The 20,145-nt window shown below is 34.4% G+C and overlaps 2 protein-coding genes across 5 annotated transcripts in view; both read right to left on the bottom strand.

Moving 5' to 3' along the window:
• LOC141337759 (NACHT, LRR and PYD domains-containing protein 3-like) overlaps window positions 1–20,145 on the bottom strand; it is an 887,345-nt gene that overhangs the window by 608,425 nt on the left and 258,775 nt on the right. The gene's annotated exons all lie outside the window — the stretch shown is intronic.
• LOC141342400 (uncharacterized) overlaps window positions 5,267–20,145 on the bottom strand; it is a 30,362-nt gene continuing 15,483 nt past the window's right edge. The window contains exons 3-8 of the mRNA XM_073846850.1: window positions 18,829–18,912; window positions 16,502–18,439; window positions 14,240–14,413; window positions 12,706–12,867; window positions 6,123–6,169; window positions 5,267–6,039 (exon numbers count right to left, since the gene is read on the bottom strand). Coding sequence (XP_073702951.1) covers window positions 5,495–6,039; window positions 6,123–6,169; window positions 12,706–12,867; window positions 14,240–14,413; window positions 16,502–18,439; window positions 18,829–18,912 — 2,950 coding nt within the window. The 3' untranslated portion in view covers window positions 5,267–5,494. The remainder of the gene's footprint in view (window positions 6,040–6,122; window positions 6,170–12,705; window positions 12,868–14,239; window positions 14,414–16,501; window positions 18,440–18,828; window positions 18,913–20,145) is intronic.

Raw genomic sequence — 20,145 nt, 5'->3', positions numbered from 1 at the left:
TGACACAATTTTTTATTATTTTAGCTGTTGACCAAAACATATTCAAGTTACGGTTATACAATGAATATGGGCTTAAAGTGCACACTCTGAGCTTTAATCTTTAGGGCAGTCTCATCAAATTGGTAGAAAGGTTAAGGAATTACAGCTCTTTAATATGTACCTCCCCCCTTTTTCAAGGGACCATAAGTAATTGGACAGTTGACTCAAAAGCTGTTTCATGGACAGTTGTGGGCTATTCCTTCTTTTTTTCTACATCAATTAACCAGGTAAAAGATTTGGAGTTGATTCTAAGTGTGCCATTTGTATTTGGAAGCTGTTGCTCTGAACCCATCATGCAGTCAAAGGAGCTCTGCATGCAAGTAAAACAGACAATTGTTAGGCTTCAAAAACAAAAGAAATGCATCAGAGAGATAGCAGGAACATTAGCAGTGGCCAAATCAACAGGTTGGTGAATTCTGAGAAGAAAAAGATCACACTGGTGAGATCAGCAACATAAAAAGGCCTGGATGTTCACAAAAGACGACAGTATGGTGGATGATTGGATGATCCTCTCCATGGTAATAAAACATTTTACAACATCCAGCCAACTGAAGAATACTCTCCAGGAGGTAGGCGTTTCACTGTCAAAGTCTACAATCAAGAGAAGTCTTCACCAGAGCAAAATAGAGAGGGTTTACCACAAGTTGCAAACAAGGCCAGATTAGACTTTGTCAAAAAACATTTAAAAAAGCCAGACCACTTCTGGAAAAGCATTTGCTGCTGAAATTAAAATCAACATGTACCAGAATGACGGGAAGAAAAAAGTATGGAGAAGGCTTGGAGCAGCTCATGATCCAAAGCCTACAACATCATCATCTGTGAACATGGGGGAGCAGTGTAATGGCATGAGCATGCATGGCTTCCAGTGGCACTGGGTTACCGGTTGTTACGAGCCCCTGCTCTTTCTCTCATTGTTTCTTTCCTGAGTGCAGCTGCTAATTGGATGGGGGCAGAGACTAGCACACACCTGAAGCCTCTGCCTATTTAAGAGCTGCTGGTGGCACTTCAATGGCGGCTTGCCCTGGGAACTCTGTTTTGTGTTTGATTTTTGGGTTTTGTTTTCCTTATTTTCTTTTAAGGATGGTGAGTGATTGTTTGTTTAGTTAATTCATAGAAAGCATAGGTAAGTGAGCTGACCCGGAAGACTTTTGCTGTGTCTAATTTGTTCTTCGGGAGATAGGAAGTTTTCTTAACTCTTCAGTAAGTTGCAGTTTAAATTAGTTAGCTCACCAATCCTTATTTAAGATGTAAGTTCAAGTACATATCCTTTTGTTTTCTGTTTTGGTCATAATCTCTTACTTTTACAATAAAACGTTTAATTTTTTGCCCTGGCCACTGTTGTTTTTGTTGGTTTTAGAATGGCTCTTATGTTGGTCCCTAAATGGGTCGTAACACCGGTGTTTAGTGATGATGTGACAGAAGACAGAAGCAGCCGGAAGAATTCTGAAGTGTATAGGGATATACTGTCTGCCCAGATTCAGGTAAATGGAGCAAAGTTGTTTGGGCGGCTCTTCATAGTACAAATGGACGATGACCTAAAGCATACAGCAAAAGCAACCCAGGAGATTTTAAAGCTAAAAAAGTGGAATATTCTGCAATGGCCAAGTCAATCTTCTGATTTCAAATTGATTGTGCATGCATTTCACTTGCTGAAGACAAAACTAAAGGCAGAAAGACCCACAAACCAACAACAAATGAAGTCAGCTGCAGTAAAGGCCTGGCAAAGCACCACAAAGGAGGAAACCCAGTCTATGGTGATGTCCATGAGTTCCAGACTTAAGACAGTCATTGCCTGCAAAGGATTCTCAACAAAATATGAAAAATGAACATTTTATGATTATATTTATTTGTCCAATTACTTATGAGCCCTGAAAATGGGGGGTCTGTGTATAAAAATGGCTGCAATTCCTTAGCATTTTATGTTATATTTTTGTTGAACCCCTTTGAATTAAAGCTTAGAGTCTGCTCTTCAATTTCATTTTAAAACTATTCTAGAGGCATACAGAGCCGAAATTATGAAATGTGTGTCAGTGTCCAAATATATATGGACTTAACTGTATATATGTATATGTGTGTGTGTGTGTGTGTGTGTGTGTGTCTGTGTGTGTGTGTGTGTGTGTGTGTGTGTGTCTGTGTGTGTGTGTGTGTGTGTGTGTGTGTGTGTGTGTGTGTGTGTGTGTGTGTGTGTGTGTGTGTGTGTGTGTGTGTGTGTATTCATGACATTATACATGTCTTTATCATCACTTTTGATCAATTTAAAGCATTTTTGCTAAAAAAAAAAGTATTAATTTATATAATTTCTTTCCCTGAAAAAAAAAAAAAACATAAAAAAAAAAACCTTTTGAATAGTATTGTGTAATGCTACAAAAAGGCTTAGTGAGCAGAAGAGAATTAAAAAAAAACTATAAAAAATCTTACTGTTTAAATAATTTTGACTGGTAGTGTAACCATAATTTTGGAAAAGGTTATTAATCCAAAGCATATTCCAAGGCCTATTGTAAAGCTATGATTTGTTGGTGTTAAGTAAAGCAATGAGTGTTTGCACAAGTGAGGAGTTAGTGTGAGGCACTGATGAATTAGTGTGGCATTTTGATCACTTGTGTTTAAAAAAGAATTCAAGACATTTCCTTTTAGATTTTTGGGTGTTACATAGAGTGTGTTGTGTTTTGCAAAAACTGTGTGTAAGTAAATGCATTTTGCGCCTTTATGTTAGTTGATCTATAATGGCTGATGACCAAAGTTGTCTAATAGCGTAATCTATTAACTTCTGACCCGGATATGAGTGTAGTGCCATAAAATGTTTTTAATTATGACTGACTTTTAATTTAATGTAAATTAAATAAAAACATAGTAAGTTACAAATTTTAACTCGTAAAAAAACAAAAAAAAGCTTAGAGTGCAACCCAATTTGAGCCAAATTTCTGTGCCCACCATAGTAAGGACATTTAGAGAAGAGAATAGGTACAGTATACTACTATATTTTGGTAATTGCAAATTTACTTTACTAAACTATATGCAGCTGTTTCAACAGACATTTGTAAAGTTCATCACTGTATGTGTTGTACTGCATGGATGTTGCACATCTACTTATAGGATTGCAAGGCTGCCACATGCAGGTGGAAGGACAGCTATATTCGCTCAGGAGCAGGGGCCGCTGTAGTGGGCATGGTCCTTCTAGATAATGTAATATGACTCAGAGAAATCCAGAAACGAGTGATAGAAGACAACTTCCAGGGAATCGACAGTGTGAGCATTTCCACAATTGACTTTATCCAAGAGGAGTAAGGATGTCAGGAGGAGTTAGACTTCAAGCACCAAGTGGGACCCGAAAATAAAGAGGCTCAGTTTAATTTATTTTAATGGAAAAATAGCTCTTACATTTTTCATAAAAATTAAATACTATCTTGAAATATCCTCAAAATGCTAAATAATTATCAAAATATATTATTAATCAAAAATATATTACATTAATTTTCCTTAAAAAAAAAAAAAGGTTAGATTTCAAGCAGCAAGTGTGACCCGAAAATAAAGAGGCTCAGTTTAATTTATTTTAATGGAAAAATAGCTCTTAAATTTTTAATAAAAATTTAATACTATCTTGAAATATCCTCAAAATGCTAAATAATAATCTAAATATATTATTAATCAAAAATATATTACATTGATTTTCTAAAAAAAAAAAAAAAAAAAAGTTAGATTTCAAGCAGCAAGTGTGACCCGAAAAATAAAGAGGCTCAGTTTAATTAATTTTGATGGAAATATAGCTCTTAAATTTTTCATAAAACTGAAATACTATCATAAAATATCCTTAAAATGCTAAATAATAATCAAAATATATTATTAATCAAAAATATATTACATTGATATTCCTAAAAAAAAAAAAAAAGATTTCAAGCAAGTGTGACCCGAAAATAAAGGATAATGGAAAAATAGCTCATTAATTTTTTTCATAAAACTGAAATACTACCATACATGCTAAATAATAATCAAAATATATTATTAAACAATAATATATTACATTTTTTTTCCTAAAAAAAAAAAAAAAGGTTAGATTTCAAGCAGCAAGTGTGACCCGAAAAATAAAGAGGCTCAGTTTAATTAATTTTAATGGAAAAATAGCTCTTAAATTTTTAATAAAACTGAAACACTATCGTAAAATATCCTCAAAATGCTAAATAATGATCAAAATATATTATTAATCAAAAATATATTACATTGATATTCCTAAAAAACAAACAAACAAACATTTCAAGCACCAAGTGTGACCCAAAAATAAAGAGGCTCAGTTTAATTAATTTTAATGGAAAAATAGCTCTTAAATTTTTAATAAAAATTAAATACTATCTTGAAATATCCTCAAAATGCTAAATAATTATCAAAATATATTATTAATCAAAAATATATTACATTAATTTTCCTTAAAAAAAAAGGTTAGATTTCAAGCACCAAGTGTGACCCGAAAATAAAGAGGCTCAGTTTAATTAATTTTAATGGAAAAAAAGCTCCTAATTTTTTCATAAAACTGAAATACAATCATACAATATCCTTAAATGCTAAATAATAATCAAAATATATTATTAAATAATAATACATAAAATTAATTTTCCAAAAAATAAAGGTTAGATTTCAAGCAGCAAGTGTGACCCGAAAAATAAAGAGGCTCAGTTTAATTAATTTTGATGGAAATATAGCTCTTAAATTTTTTCATAAAACTGAAATACTATCATAAAATATCCTTAAATGCTAAATAATAATCAAAATATATTATTAATCAAAAATATATTACATTGATTTTCCTAAAAAAAAAAAAGTTAGATTTCAAGAACCAAGTATGACCCGAAAAATAAAGAGGCTCAGTTTAATTAATTTTAATGGAAAAATAGCTCTTAATTTATTCATAAAAATTTAATACTATCATAAAATATCCTCAAAATTTTAAATAATAATCAAAATATATTATTAATCAAAAATATATAAAATTAATTTTCCAAAAAAAAAACAAAGTTATATTTCAAGCAGCAAGTGTGACCCGAAAATAAAGAGGCTCAAATTAATAAATTTTAATGGAAAAATAGCTCTTAATTTTTTTAACAGGAATTGAATACTATAATATAATCTCCTCAAAATGTTTAATAATACTCAAAATATATTATTAAAATATATAACATTGATTTTCTTGAAGGAAGATGTTAAATGTTTGGTCTTCTGTCAGTTTTGATTGAGAAAGTATCTGTGACTCAAAAATGAAGAGATTGAAAGCAAATGTTTTTAATGATTAATGTTCAGTTTCACAGACACTTGTTTCTAGCAGTGCTTTTGAATGTTGCTTTCAAACATCTCACAGTAATAATAATAATAATAATAATAATATCTCAACATTTCCACAAACACTAGTATTTCTCTTTATTAGTGTGTGATTTGTGTAATGTGTGTGTGTTACAGAGATGTGTGTTATTCAGTTGTGTTTAATGTCACACAGAGACACTGAAGAGTTTGGATAATAAAGTCTAAATCCAGCGTGTAGTGTGTGAGTGAATGTGTGTGTGAATGTGTGTAAGTGTGTGAGTTTGTGTTTGTCAGAGACGCTGTAGAAGGACAGAGTGTCGTTCGACTCGTCCAGAAACACTCCTACTCTCTTACAGGAGTCTGAACCAGCAGATATACCAGTGGAGTTATTATTGTGACTAGCAGTGAATCTGTGATTATAGCAGATCAGACTACAGGAGTTCACATTATATCCAAACCAACTGTCAGCACTCCATCCTTTCCTCTTGATTTCCTTATATGACACTGATATATGAACACCATCTCCACTCCATTCAGTCTCCCAGTAACAGCGTCCAGTCAGACTCTCAACACTCAGAACCTGAGGATGATCAAATCTGTCTGGATGATCAGGATATGACTGTGTCTGACCCACTTTTGTCACCTTTCTGTTGTCGTCAGACAGAGTGAGGTGTTTGTTTGCTGTGTTTGTATCCAGTGTGAGATCACAGGCATCTGAACACAAGACACACATTACAAGAGACACATTTACAACTAAACAACAAACAAGAAAACTGTGAGTCTGTTTGTGAACTTACATCTTTGAGGACCTGCTCTGATCCTGAACTCTCCTCCATGATCCACACTAGAAAACACACACAGAGACATTCATCTCATAATAATAATAATAATAATAATAATAATAATAATAATAATAATAATAATATATGATGAGTTCTTGTCCTGCTTTAACTTTTGCACATTCTAGTTTTGTTCTTCTAATGCTAGTAACATGCGAATAACATGCTAGTAACACCTAGCGACTGCATAGCAACATCCTAGCAACCATCCCAGGTACCTTAGCAACCACATAGCAACACCCTAGCAGCCACTCTAGGTATCCTAGCAACAGCTCAGCAACATGTAACATGCTACTAACTTGCTAATCATGCTAGTAACATGCTACTAACTTGCTAATCATGCTAGTAACATGCTACTAACTTGCTAATCATGCTAGTAACATTCTACTAACTTGTTAATCATGCTAGTAACATGCTACTAACTTGCTAATCATGTTAGTAACATGCTAGTAACTTGCTAATAATGCTAGTAACATACTACTAACTTGGTAATCATGCTAGTAACATGCTACTACCTTGCTAATTATGCTAGTAACATGCTAGTAACTTGCTAATCATGTTAGTAACATGCTAGTAACTTGCTAATAATGCTAGTAACATGATACTAACTTTGTAATAATGCTAGTAACATGCTACTAACTTTGTAATAATGCTAGTAACATGCTACTAACTTTGTAATAATGCTAGTAACATGCTACTAACTTTGTAATAATGCTAGTAACATGCTACTACCTTGCTAATTATGCTAGTAACATGCTAGTAACTTCCTAATCATGCTAGTAACATGCTACTACCTTGCTAATCATGCTAGTAACATGCTACTAACTTACTAATCATGCTTACAATATGCTAGGAACTTGCTAATCATGCTAGTAACAATCTTCTGAAATATGCTAGTGACATGGAAAAGTGTTCACATCATGCTAATAGACAGTAACACACACAGATAATCATTCAGGAGCACACAAACTTGTTGTGCACAACTATTATTTTTATAATAACATACTGTCACTACTTAATAGTTACATTATATTTCTTAGAAAAGACATGGCAATGTCACTGTTTTTAAAGTAATTAAAGGGATATTTCACCCAATAATAAAAATTGGCTGTTATTTTACTCACACTCAGGTCATCCAAGATGTAAGTGAATTTTCTCTTCAGTAAAACAGTAAAGAAGATTTTTAGCTGAAACCTTTATAAGGTTTGGTCTGCAGACTTGCACCTGCGCTTCCTCTGCAATTGACGTCACAATCGTCACTTGCATGGAGTGGTTGTAGATATGATGTCAGAACCCAGAAGACTAATTCACTGCTGGTTCCTTCAATATTTTTCTTTATAATGGTGTTTTTCAATTTCAAAAGTTTACATCCCCCTTTCAGAATCTTACAAATGTTAATTATTTGAACAAAATAAGAGGGATCATACAAAATGCATGTTTTTTTTTTTTTTTTTTTTGTTTAGTACTGACCTGGATAAGATATTTCACGTAAAGGATGTATACATATAGTCCACAAGAGAAAATAATAGTTGAGTTTATAAAAACAACCCAGTTCAAAAGTTTACATCCCCTTGATTCTTAATACTGTGTTGTTACCTGAATAATCCAGTTTTGTTTTTGTTTTTTTAGCAACACTTCCCAAGTACCTTAGCAACCACATAACATAATCCTTGCAACCCAGAGCCGTTTAGAAACAGAGTTGCGACACTCCCATAGGCTTCCATAGGAACTGAGGAATGTGGAAGTAAAGCGTGTCATGGAGCGGCCCAATAGTTCCAAACAACCAATAGTTCCTGCATTGAAACCCATTCATTTCAGCGCTTCTCAAGCACAGTCGCTGGTAAATTGAAGAAATTACATATTTTTTTTTACATTTTAACGCATCAGCTGACCCCTCGAAAAACTGGCCAGTAGTGGTATTTTATGAAGCATGTTATAGTTAATGTTTATCGTTAGATAATATACAGTCATGTATTTACAGTTATGTAATTGCAGTTAAATAAAATGAGAAACACCGAAATAGCGACCATAGCCAGATACTAGTTGTCATATTTTTAAGCTTTTAGTCTTTCTGCAATCTTTCTCTCTCTTGAATGAGTTTCAGTAAAGACTGCATTCAAGAAATACTATAAAAAATTATGCTGAATGCAATTGGTTGCCTTGTGTTTTTTAAACACTATTTTCATCTTTTCTGTTATGTCAAATGCCATATTTGCTTGCTTTTTATAATATTCACTTATGTTGTATAATTGAATATCATAAAATAAAACAAGTAAATTACTTTATTTTATTTAACATTAAATCAGTTAAATCGAAACATATAAAAAAAATGAGTGTTTGATCATGTCCAAATACACATTCAAATGTATTTAACCTTAAATATTACACTAACTGTAATATAAATACTATATTAGAAAATGTATCTTTTAAATGGTCAGAATCATTATTGCACATATTATTTAGTACAAAAAACTCAAAATATTAACTTAATAGAACTGAACTATATATTACAATTATTTAATTGAATAAAAGTTACAGCCAAAGAGTATGAGTATTTGACTGCCAAAGAGTATGAGAACATATTAATTATGTAAGGGATAATCAACGGTTTGCCGTGCGTTAAAGGATTTTAAATGCACGATGTGGAGGCTAATAATTATCTTATTATCTTAGCATATCCCGCTTATTCCATGGTCATTTGCGAAGTTATAGACAAATTAAAACTAGGATTGATATTTGCAACGCAAAATTTGACTGAATGGATAAAAAAGACGGTTATTTTCGTCAGTTATGACACGCAGCTCTAGCATTCTGCCCACTTGAAATCAGACTCAGAGATAAATAGTCCAGGATAATCACATTTATTTGAATGAAATATAGCATTTGTTTCAGTAAATTATCGATCGAGTGTGAAGGCAAGAGAGATGACAGTTGTCTGTGTGTGTGTGTGTGTGTGTGTGTGTGTGTGTGTGTGTGTGTGTGTGTGTGTGTGTGTGTGTGTATATATGTGCGTACAGGGATGTACTGGCCATCGGGAGCACCGGGACATTCCCGGTGGGCCGGTGGAGTAGTGGGCCGATCGCCGAAGAGAGAGACGGCACTATTTTACATTACAGTGCATTCGAAACTGCAAAAAGCAAAAGTGTATTTTTTAATAAGTGCCATTTTTCGCGCTCGTGAATCATCTCATGACTAAGTGTAGACGCCATGTAAATACAAGATTCATTGTGTAGTTTAGAGAGCTTTATTTTTAAGTTAACAATAATCCAATTAATAATTATAGTGGATATCACATATTTCTTTTCAAAATGATTACATTAAACTTCAGGAAACAATTTTCTTTAATTACTTTCTTCTTTTTTTTAACCTATAGAACCATTAACAAAGATTTTAAACACTGAGACCTAAAAGAATTTGTTATCCCTCTGGTGGAAAAAGTATTGTGGCTTTCATTTCTCATTCGCTAGTCGTTGTGAATACTGCATTTATTGTAATCCTGTAATAAAGGCACAAGCAACAAAGACAAATTTTGAAACCTAAAATATTGGTCTCATTTCAATACAACACTTTTAATAATTTAAGCTTTTTTACCCCATTTGCAATATTTCTTTGATTTATTTGTGTAGATTGCAAGTGATGTTGCAGGTAGTGCAGAATGCAAGTGCTGATTGAAAGTGGTGTTGCTTGCAGAGGAAGCACAGGTGCAAAACAGAGAATGCAAATCAGTGCAAATGCAAGTCTACAGCCAAACCTTTCAAGAAACCTTGGTCTTTGGTGATTTATAAAATGTAAGTCAATGGGTATTCTCACTTGAGATTAAAAAATATATATATATACAGGTAAGACAAAATGAATGCCTGTGGTTCCTGATGATATATTGAGATTTTATCATTCTCCATAATAACAAAATCAGGTGTCGATGTGTCTATGTTCTTTGTATGTGTACATATGCAGACGCACCTGTGTTTCAAATTGTACGCTCAATTTAGACTTGGGCACACTTGCAGGACAAACTGTAATTTAGTTTAAAACTCAAATCAGCTCAAACCACAGTAGCAAAAGAATTAAGATCTGCTCCAAACAGTACTAACATGGCAAAAAAGAAAACCTCCTCTAAATAGCATTTAGTTAGTGAGTGTGTAAACTGCAGTAAAAAAAAAAAAAAACATGAAGAAGGACAAGAAGAAGAAGTCACTGATAGGGTTGCCAACTAGAGCTGAAACGATTCCTCGAGTAACTTGAGTAACTCGGTTACAAAAAATGAAGTCTCTTTTAATTTATTATATGAGTTTTCAATCTAAAACGGGGTCTACACACTAGAGATGCGCGGATGGGCTCAATCGTCACCCGAATCTGCAGCTTCAAATACATTAACCGCCCGCCACCCACCAGCACCTATATTTTTCTCTGATTTAGATAACTGCACCCGATCACCATATTACACTTAATGTAATTCTTAGTTTTGCATGCTGATATGATGAATGGATGGTTAATTTATAACAGCAGACTGATTCAGCTGATCTGCACATCGCTGCACACTTATATATGTTTAATCACTCATGATTTTAAGCCTAATCCACGCAGAAAAGAATTAACTGACATCTGGATGCGACTCTCCGCAATCTCTGACGAAATCGTTCGGGTTTTCTCTGTGTTAGAGCCATTCTAAACTTACTATTTGAACGCATACTGGATGCTTGGACTTTGGAAGTTTACCTGGGTTCACCAGTTTCAGAAATGCCTGATCGTAAAAATCTGCTTCTTTTCATGTTTAAGGTATTGTTTTTGTTCTAATCTACTGATTCAAATAAGTAATCAATAATTATTATTGTACCATCGCGCGCCTAGCCTGACCGCGTATGAATGATCAGGCAGCATCTGTGGACAGAGCAGGTGCAGTCGCATCAGGCACAATCGTCAAATATATTTCAAAAGAAGCCGGCGCCACGTTCCTGACACTGTCTTTACTGGGTGTTTTTAGGGAATATTTCAATGTATTAACATGCGATTGAATTAGCTATTCATGTGGTGGACTGTCATGATTTTGGATAATGCAGGACACTACTGAATGATGCGCATCAGAGAAGTGGGTAAACGCAAAGCCAACCAAGACACTACACCACTGCATTACCATGCTTAATAGCATTAGCACAGGCATAACTCCCTTCAAACTTTATATTCATGTTTTAGAAAATTTAGTTAATATTAGCATCATGATTTATCTCATCCACCCGCATATAATCAGCATGCATTTTTTTATTACCCGACCCACCCGACCCGCGGATTATCCAGAGCGCCCGCGGATATAACCACCATCCGCGCATCACTACTACACTATCTATAAAGATCAGTGGGTCTACAGTGTTTTCAAAAGTGTCCGTTTTCGAGGGTTGAAATCGACGTAGTAGTGTAAATGACATGCGCAACGTTAACCATATAGCAAAAGTTATAAGTTTTAAAACTTATAGTTTTATTGGCTTAAAGCACTCCGCGTGAAACCATGCATGGACTTATGTTTTGCCTCCTAAATGCCACAAAGCATTCCAAGAAGAAGACAGTAAAGGCTTATGTTATGCCTGAGCTGTAGATTTTGAAACTTTTAGTTTTGAAAGTTAAGTTGCAAGACTTAAAGGCAGTGTTTTTGTATTACTAGTAATAATTAATTTTATTGTATACCTTAGCTTTGATAATTAAAAAAATGCTTTATTTTAAACCCAGTCAACTTTGTTATTGTTCACAGTACAATCACAGAGGTTAATAGGGTTAATAACTTAATGCTTGTTTTTGATTGAAAATGTTGTTGCATACTATACATTTAAATAAAATTATTTTAAGAAACCTTTCTTATTTTCTCTTTTATATTTAAAATTGCTCTTTAATTAAGCAAAAATATGTTTTATCCAATTACTCGACGGAATTTTCGGCAGAATACTCGATCACTAAAATATTTGATAGCTACAGCCCTATTGCCAACCATTCTGTGCAATCCACAATTATTCCATATTTTAAGGCATCAAAAAAGCAATCAGTATGAAAGCCATACAGAAGGCATTTTGTCCTGTATTTAAGGCATATGGCTTATGAGCACCTAGACCACAAAAATAACATTTTCTAAAGTGGGAATTAATCACTTGGACATGTCATTGTTTGATTTACGAACATAGCAATTTGAGAAAGGCTTTAAGCTCAAGCAGAATCCTCTGCCGGCTGGTCGTGCTTGCTTCACACAGTGAGTGCTTACAGCAATTCCCTTCACTGTTTCAGTTTTGGCAAATGCAAACAACATAATTATTTTTAATTAATTCAACATGCAGCAACATGTAAGAACACATCTAGTTGAAAGAAGATGTGATAAATCAATCTTATTTTCCTTTTCTGAAGTTGGCAACCCTACCCTAATATGGAAGTACTTCTGATGGCTACATAGGTCCACGTAATGCCTTACAACAACCCTTACCTTTTATTTTTGTTTTTATTATTGCTTATTGCTTTATTCTCTAACAGTTGCAGAAGAGAGGATGATTGTTTCTGCTCAACTTACTTGAGTTTGTCCAGATATTTAAGTGTATCTGAGAGTAACTTTGCCCCTGATTCTCCTGGGTGATTGTAGCTCAGGTCCAGCTCTCTCAGGTGTGAGGGGTTTGAACTCAGAGCTGATGCCAGAGCAGCACAACCTTCTTCTGTCACCAAACAGCCAGATAATCTACAACAACAGCCCAAATGTGAATGTAATAAAAAGCTATACAATATATAATACAAGTATCCTAGCAAGCACAGTCATAAATGAGTTAAAATGTACTAAAGTGAATCTAATTAGATATCAGATCTGCGAGTTTTAAAGTTATTTAAAAGTTTATTTAAACACTGTTGTGTGTGAACAAATGAAAACCGAACAGTGTAATTTAACACTGGGGATTTTGATGTGTTGACACTTTTGATGGTGGACAGGACTCATCATAGGCATATTTGATTACACAGGAGAGTGTGAATATTTGTTTTCAATTTGAATTGGTGCATATTAAAATAGAAGTCCACAGAGACCAAGATGGAAAAGAGCACACCATTTTTGTTTTCTTTATTTTACTAAAGCATAACATTTTGTTGTTGTGGGTGTATGCAAATAAAAGTAGATCCACAGTTTGGAATAATATTTTACTAATAACTCTTTAACCAAAAATTATAAGTATTTTAATTTTTTCTGCTGTTATCATGAACAAATGCAACTGTACAGGCAAGCACATTTTCCAGCCTCAGAGGGTTCACAAACAAATCAATGTGAAAGCCAAACCTCAGTATGTTGAGTCGACAGTTTGGACTCCTCAGTCCAGTACAGAGTAGCTTCACTCCTGAATCCTTTAGGTCATTGTTACTCAGGTCCAGCTCTTTCAGGTGTGAGGGGTTTGAACTCAGAGCTGATGCCAGAGCAGCACAACCTTCTAATGTCACCATACAGCCAGATAATCTACAACAACAGCCCAAATGTGAATGTATTAAAAAAGATATACAATATGTAATACAAGTATCCTAGCAAGCACAGTCTTAAATGAGTTAAAATGTCATAAACTGAATCTAATTAGATATCAGATCTGCGAGAAGTTTTAAAGTTATTTAAAAGTTTATTTAAACAATGTAGTGTGTGAACAAATGAAAACAGAACAGTGTAATTTAACACTGGGATTTTGATGTGTTGACACTTTTGATGGTGGACAGGACTCATCACAGGCATATTTGATTAGTCTGTGCCTACACAGCCCCATACACAGGAGAGTGTGAATATTTGTTTTCAATTTGAATTGGTGCGTATAAAAATAGAAGTCCACGGAGACCAAGATGGAAAAGAGCACACCATTTTTGTTTTCTTTATTTTACTAAAGCATAACATTTTGTTGTTGTGGATGTATGCAAATAAAAGTAGATCCACAGTTTGGAATAATATTTTACTAATAACCCTTCAACCAAAAATTATAAGTATTTAAAATTTTTCTGCTGTTATCATGAACAAATGCAACTGTACGGGCAAGCACATTTTCCAGCCTCAAAGGGTTAACACGAACAAATCAATGTGAAAGCCAAACCTCAGTATGTTGAGTCGACAGTTTGGACTCCTCAGTCCAGTACAGAGTAGCTTCACTCCTGAATCCTTTAGGTCATTGTTACTCAGGTCCAGCTCTCTCAGTGGGGAGTTTGATGATTGTAAAGCTGAAGCCACAATTTCACAGTGCTGATCAGTGAGATTACAGGACACTAAGCTGAAAAAACAACAACAACTGTGGTTAAACAGCATGAAGGTGTGATGTCTTGCTTTATTAACCCTTTCACTGGTGAGTTTAAAATATTTTAGCTGACCCCCCAGAGTGAGTTTTTTTAAGTGACCGTTATTTTAGAATGTTTCCCCTTATTGTTTCCATGGCGAAGCTTGTCACGTTACACAATGCAGACACAATAACACTGTATGACAGCCAGTTTGCTTTTATTTTATTTTTCCTTGATGATTCAAAATATTCACCCACTTGCTTACCATGTCATGAACTATCTGATATTCTGATTCACAAATATGTGTGAATTAAGTGTGTTTTGCCATTTAAAACCCAATTTAAATTATCTGAATCGTGATCTATAACGTGAGATGGGCACCGCCATGTTTGTCCGCGCTGCCGTTCAGAGATTCCTGTCAGTCTGTATTCAGATTCAGCGCCAGCCAACGTACGAAAGAATGAACTGAATTTGGCAGCTGCGGGACTTCACCGAACGTCCTAAATACCATATTTGGGACCGTACTCCCAGGGTCACAGAAATTAGAATGTTTAATTCATACAGTGAAGACTATGAGTGCTTAAATTAATTAGATTAAAGTCTAAATTTTGGTATTGTAACACCATTTATTTTTTGTTAATGTAAATTTTAAATATGTCTATCATTTATCATTTATTTGGGTGTGTATGAAATATGATACTCAACAAAAAAACACATGCACATGTATGCATATGTATTTTTTCTTGAGTTATCATATTCATACATCAGGCTTAATATGGATCATATATGCAATTTATTGCAAATAAATGATAATCAAGAGATGGACAAATAAATGTTCCCAAAAAGTCTGCTGTGTCTCATTTTACATTTAGATTAACTTAAAAAAAAAAAGTAAAAAAAAAAAAAAAGTTTTAATTAAAAATGGTGTATGAATAATCAAGTTACTCAAGTAAAAAATCAAGTAAATCAAGTAAAGGACTTTGAGGTGAGAGGGCATAAAGTGGATTGTGTACAACAAGTTTTTCAGCAATGTTTTGGTAATATTGATAATTTATAGGCACTAGAAATTAGCATATTGAATATGATACAGTATACAGGCTATTTTCATAAATAGGCATTATATTTATTGTTCAACAGAATTTTACAAAGAATGTTTAGTTTACATTATGAATAAAGGTTTTTTAAATTGTTGGCTAAAATGTTGTAATATGCATTGCCAGCATTCTGTTTTCAGTTAATTTACTCCCAAAGGGGCAACGTATCCTGGGGAATACTTACATTAAAAATAAATAAATCAATAAAATCATTAAATAGTATTATTTGTGTCCTAAGAAGATGGAAAATAGCAGTAAGTTAATTTTCTGATCTCTTTTTATGGTCTTACCCTTTTTAAGGTTATATCAAGAAAGAAATATGTGACTTATTTAAAGCTTAAATATGAGCATTATGTGTATGATGCTTCAAAGATTTTGTTTCTTTTCTCATTTATACAGAATTTTATTGTGGGAAGTCTTATTAGCTGAGTGTCTTTATTACATTAACCAGCTCTATTAGATAGATTTTTTTAAAAGGGCAAAGCACAAAGTCAGTTTCTTGTCTCTTATCTTCATGTTTTCTTCAAGCATTCCAAAACAATGGACACTGTTCGTAATTCATCACAAAAGTGAATTTTATATTCCACAAAAGACATTTATATTTACTAAGATTTAAAGAGACTTACTTTTAATTTATGGGCTCCCGCATCTCTCTCATTATGCATGAATTCAAATGTTTCCATGGTTACAATGTAACATTTGGCTGCTAATCAGTTATTGCTTTTTTTAAAAAAAGCTCCATGCCTTAGTGGTATCTTAATATCCACATAAAAAAAAAAAAAAACCTATAGAATATAATATTTACAAAACTGTGCTTTGGCATTCCACTGGTGTTGTGATGCTGACTGGTACAGCGCTAACTGTAGTCCATTATGTTTTATGCTTATGAACACACACCCATAAAATACTCATCAAACCTCCATCACAACTTTTTCAAATTATGTTCATATTGCAATATTATTTTAGATTATTATAGATTTTCACACTCACACAGCTTTTCTGCAGTTCCTCACAGCAGGTACCAGTCTCCTTTTGCCCTCTTTTGATTTGATGTTGTACTTATTAAAGTCTAACTCATCCAGCACCTCCTCTGACATCAGGATCATGTTTGCCAAAGTTGAACATTGTGCAAGAGAAAGACTTTTTCTTTTTGTTCCAGATTCTAAAAATGCCTTCATTTCTTCAACAACAGAATTATCCTTCATCTCAATCAAACTGTGTGACAGATTCATCCATCTTTCAGGACTGACATTGTTTTTTTGACCTCGTTTGAGGTTTTGGATTATTTTCTTGATTCTCTCTGGGTTGTTTTCTGTGTGTATCAGTACATCCTGTAAGAGTCTCTGATTACACTCCAGTGAGATGCCATGAAGGAATCTAAGGAAGAGATCCAGGTGTCCATTTTCACTGTTCAATGCTTTATTCATTGCTTCCTTTAGAAACAAATCCAGAGTTATATTTTCACATTGAGTTCTGGACTTTCCTGTTAGGAACATTTTCAGAATCTCACGGTTCTTGTGTAAATAGCAGTAAAACACATGCAGTGCTGCAAAAAACTCCTGAAAGCTCAGATGTACAAAGCTGTAAACCTTCCTGTGATTAAATACAGATTCCTCTCTGAAGATCTCAGTACAAATCCCAGAATACACTGAGGCATCAGAGACGTCTATGCCACTTTCTCTCAGGTCCTCCTCATAGAACATCACATTACCCTTCATCAGCTGATTGAAGGCCAGTTCAGCAAGTTTTACAATCACTTCTCTGTTGGACTGCATGAGTTTCTCTGGATCTCTCTCTTCATACTTCTGGTTCCTCATATTTGTTTGAATAAGAAGGAAGTAGATGTACATTTCAGTCAGAGTTTGAGGGATTTCTGCACTGAGATCTTGTTTCAGGATGTTTTGAAGCACAATGGCTGAGATCCAGCAGAAGACGGGTATGTGGCACATAATGTGGAGACTTCTTGCTCTTCTGATGTGTGAGATGATTCTGCTGGCTTGATGCTCATCACTGATTCTCTTCCTGAAATATTCCTCCTTCTGAGGGTCATTGAATCCCTGAATTTCTGTCACACGGTTGATGTATTTAGAGGGGATCTGATTGGCTGCTGCTGGTCTGGTGGTGATCCAGATGAGAGCAGAGGGAAGCAGATCTCCTTTCATGAGGTTTGACATCAACACACTCACTGATGAAATCTCAGTCACATCAGAAACTTTCTGACTGTCTGAAAACATCAGTGAAATTCTGCTTTCATCCAGACCATCAAAGATGAACACAACTTTACATTCATCATAAATCTTTGCGTCCAAACCTTGGAGTTCAGGATTAAAGTCAATCATAAGTCTGTGAAGACTGTATTTATGATCTTTAATCAAGTTCAGCTCTCTAAATGTAAGCACAAACATAAAATCTACATCCTGATTGGCTTTTTCCTCAGCCCAATCCAGAATGAACTTCTGCACAGAGACGGTTTTTCCAATTCCAGCGATGCCTTTAGTAAGAACAGTCTTTATTTGGTCCTTCTTCTCTCTTCTCATCTCCTCATATCCTGGATCAAGTAAAGGATTAAAGATGTCATTGCAGTTGATTGGAGTGTCTTGGAGTGTCTTGTAACCTTTCTCAATCTGTAACACCTCATGTTCTTCATTCACTCCTTCACTCTCTCCCGCTATGATGTACAGCTGTGTGTAAATCCTGTTCAGGAGGGTTTGATTCTCTTGTAATTTAATTCCCTCAAATAAGCTCTCATACTTGTTCTTCATGCTGATTTTGTGCTGGTCTTTGACTCTCTGAAGATCATCAAGCACTGGTTGGTGAGATTCGAGCTGCTGGGCTGCTTCTGAGTCACGATGTCTGAAGTGGTTCAGATAGTAAGGGGATGGGAAGGTCTGAGGGGACACATAACTGATCTGATCAGCTCTCCAATCACTGAAAAGATATTAAAAAGAACAGGCAAAAACAAAAATAAACTTCATCAAAACATTCAGAAAGAACTGTTATATTATCAAGTTCATTTTAAATATAATTAATCTGTTGTGGCCAACCGATTGGCCTGATTACTATTCAATATAATATTGATGCAGAAAACTCAGTGAGTCTCTTAATTTCTGTGTAGTTAGTAAAAGATAAATGATATATAAAAGATAAATATTTAAGCTGCTGTATTTATAGGCCTACTGACTCTTTCTTTAGTTTTCTTTCCTTACATCATCATTTGAATTCAGATTATGTTGCAGAAGTAAAATTTCAAAAATACTTCTCTCATTATTTCTGTGTACATTGTGTTCTTGTGTCTCACTCTACAAAAATATACTCACACAGGATTAAAGGGCACTGATCCATCACTGAGATCAGAGGGCTTTAGTGGAGAAGCTGCTCTCTTTCTCTTCCTGCTGATGATGCTAAGAAAAAGAGAGAAATATTTCAGATTGCATCTCTGCAAATTGACTCTTAGCTAAGGTTTATGTATCATAATTATATTGTAAATATAGCACAGCACAGCATGGTGTAAATACAAGGATTTAGTCTGTCAATAAAGAATAAAGAAAAAGATAATGAAATAAATAATGACAAAGAAAATAAAGATCAAATAATAAAAATACTGTAACCCCGTTTTCATAGGCCACTTTTACTTCCGACAGTACATCATCTCAAAATGTCAAATATACAATGACAGGATTGGCTGATGTTTAATTACAGGGTAACAGGCTAAAAGCCCTCCAAAAAAACTCTATAAACTATAGCGACATTTAGATTTTTTTTTACGTTTTTGGTTTTAATCTAAATAAAATAATTCTAACTGTTGAATCCAAGCTTAATGTTTACATGAACGCAATAAAGTGATCGGGTTGATGTGTGCATTTATTAGGGATGTGCATCTCCATAACTGAGGCCGATTTGTTGTGATATGTCAAATTCAGCAGCAGTGGTGATGAGAGAACACATAAAAAAGAAAATAAATCAATCTACATATAAAATATTGCTCACTAATTTTTGCCCACTTTCTAAATAATGAAAGTGTAGTGCATATGTTACAAGCTTCAAATCGATTTGATCTTTTGACATGCGCACATTGCACAAATACAATTTTGCTATTACTAAATACTATTTTCCTGCCATTGCTTCTATTTTTTTTAAAGAGCACTTAATATTTATCTCTTCTAAGTCATAATTAGCAGGAGGTTGGTGAACAAATTAAGCTTTTTCACAATTCCTGTGGCCAAAACAAGGAGTCTGTGGATGAGAGTAAGAAGTGAGAGCTGATTAGTTCCCCTTCAGTCGAATCACTTCGACGTTACATGGGAATTCGCTTAGAATCCAATCATCTCTGAGCCTTATACAAAAGGCCAATGAAAATTGGCGAGTGGCATTTGCATGACGCGCCCCGTACATACGGGTATAAATAGAGACGTCATGTGCCAGTCAGACAGCTTCTTCGCTTCAGATCCGGTCTGATGTTGAGCTTGTTGTCTCTCTACAAGAGCCGATTTTCTTCAAGACTTCTTCCAGAATCTTCAAAAGAGTTCCTGCTCTCTCTCCTGACGTGCTGCCTTTCTAAAAGAGATTCTTTGGCAGCCGTCAGCGATCTCCTGCGGGCTGCCGTTTTCACGGCCATACAGCCGCTCTGCTTTCCA

Source organism: Garra rufa, chromosome 1, assembly GCF_049309525.1.
Source record: "Garra rufa chromosome 1, GarRuf1.0, whole genome shotgun sequence".
In the NCBI taxonomy this organism is placed as follows: Eukaryota; Metazoa; Chordata; class Actinopteri; order Cypriniformes; family Cyprinidae; genus Garra; species Garra rufa.
This window is presented reverse-complemented; position numbering and strand designations above follow the sequence as displayed.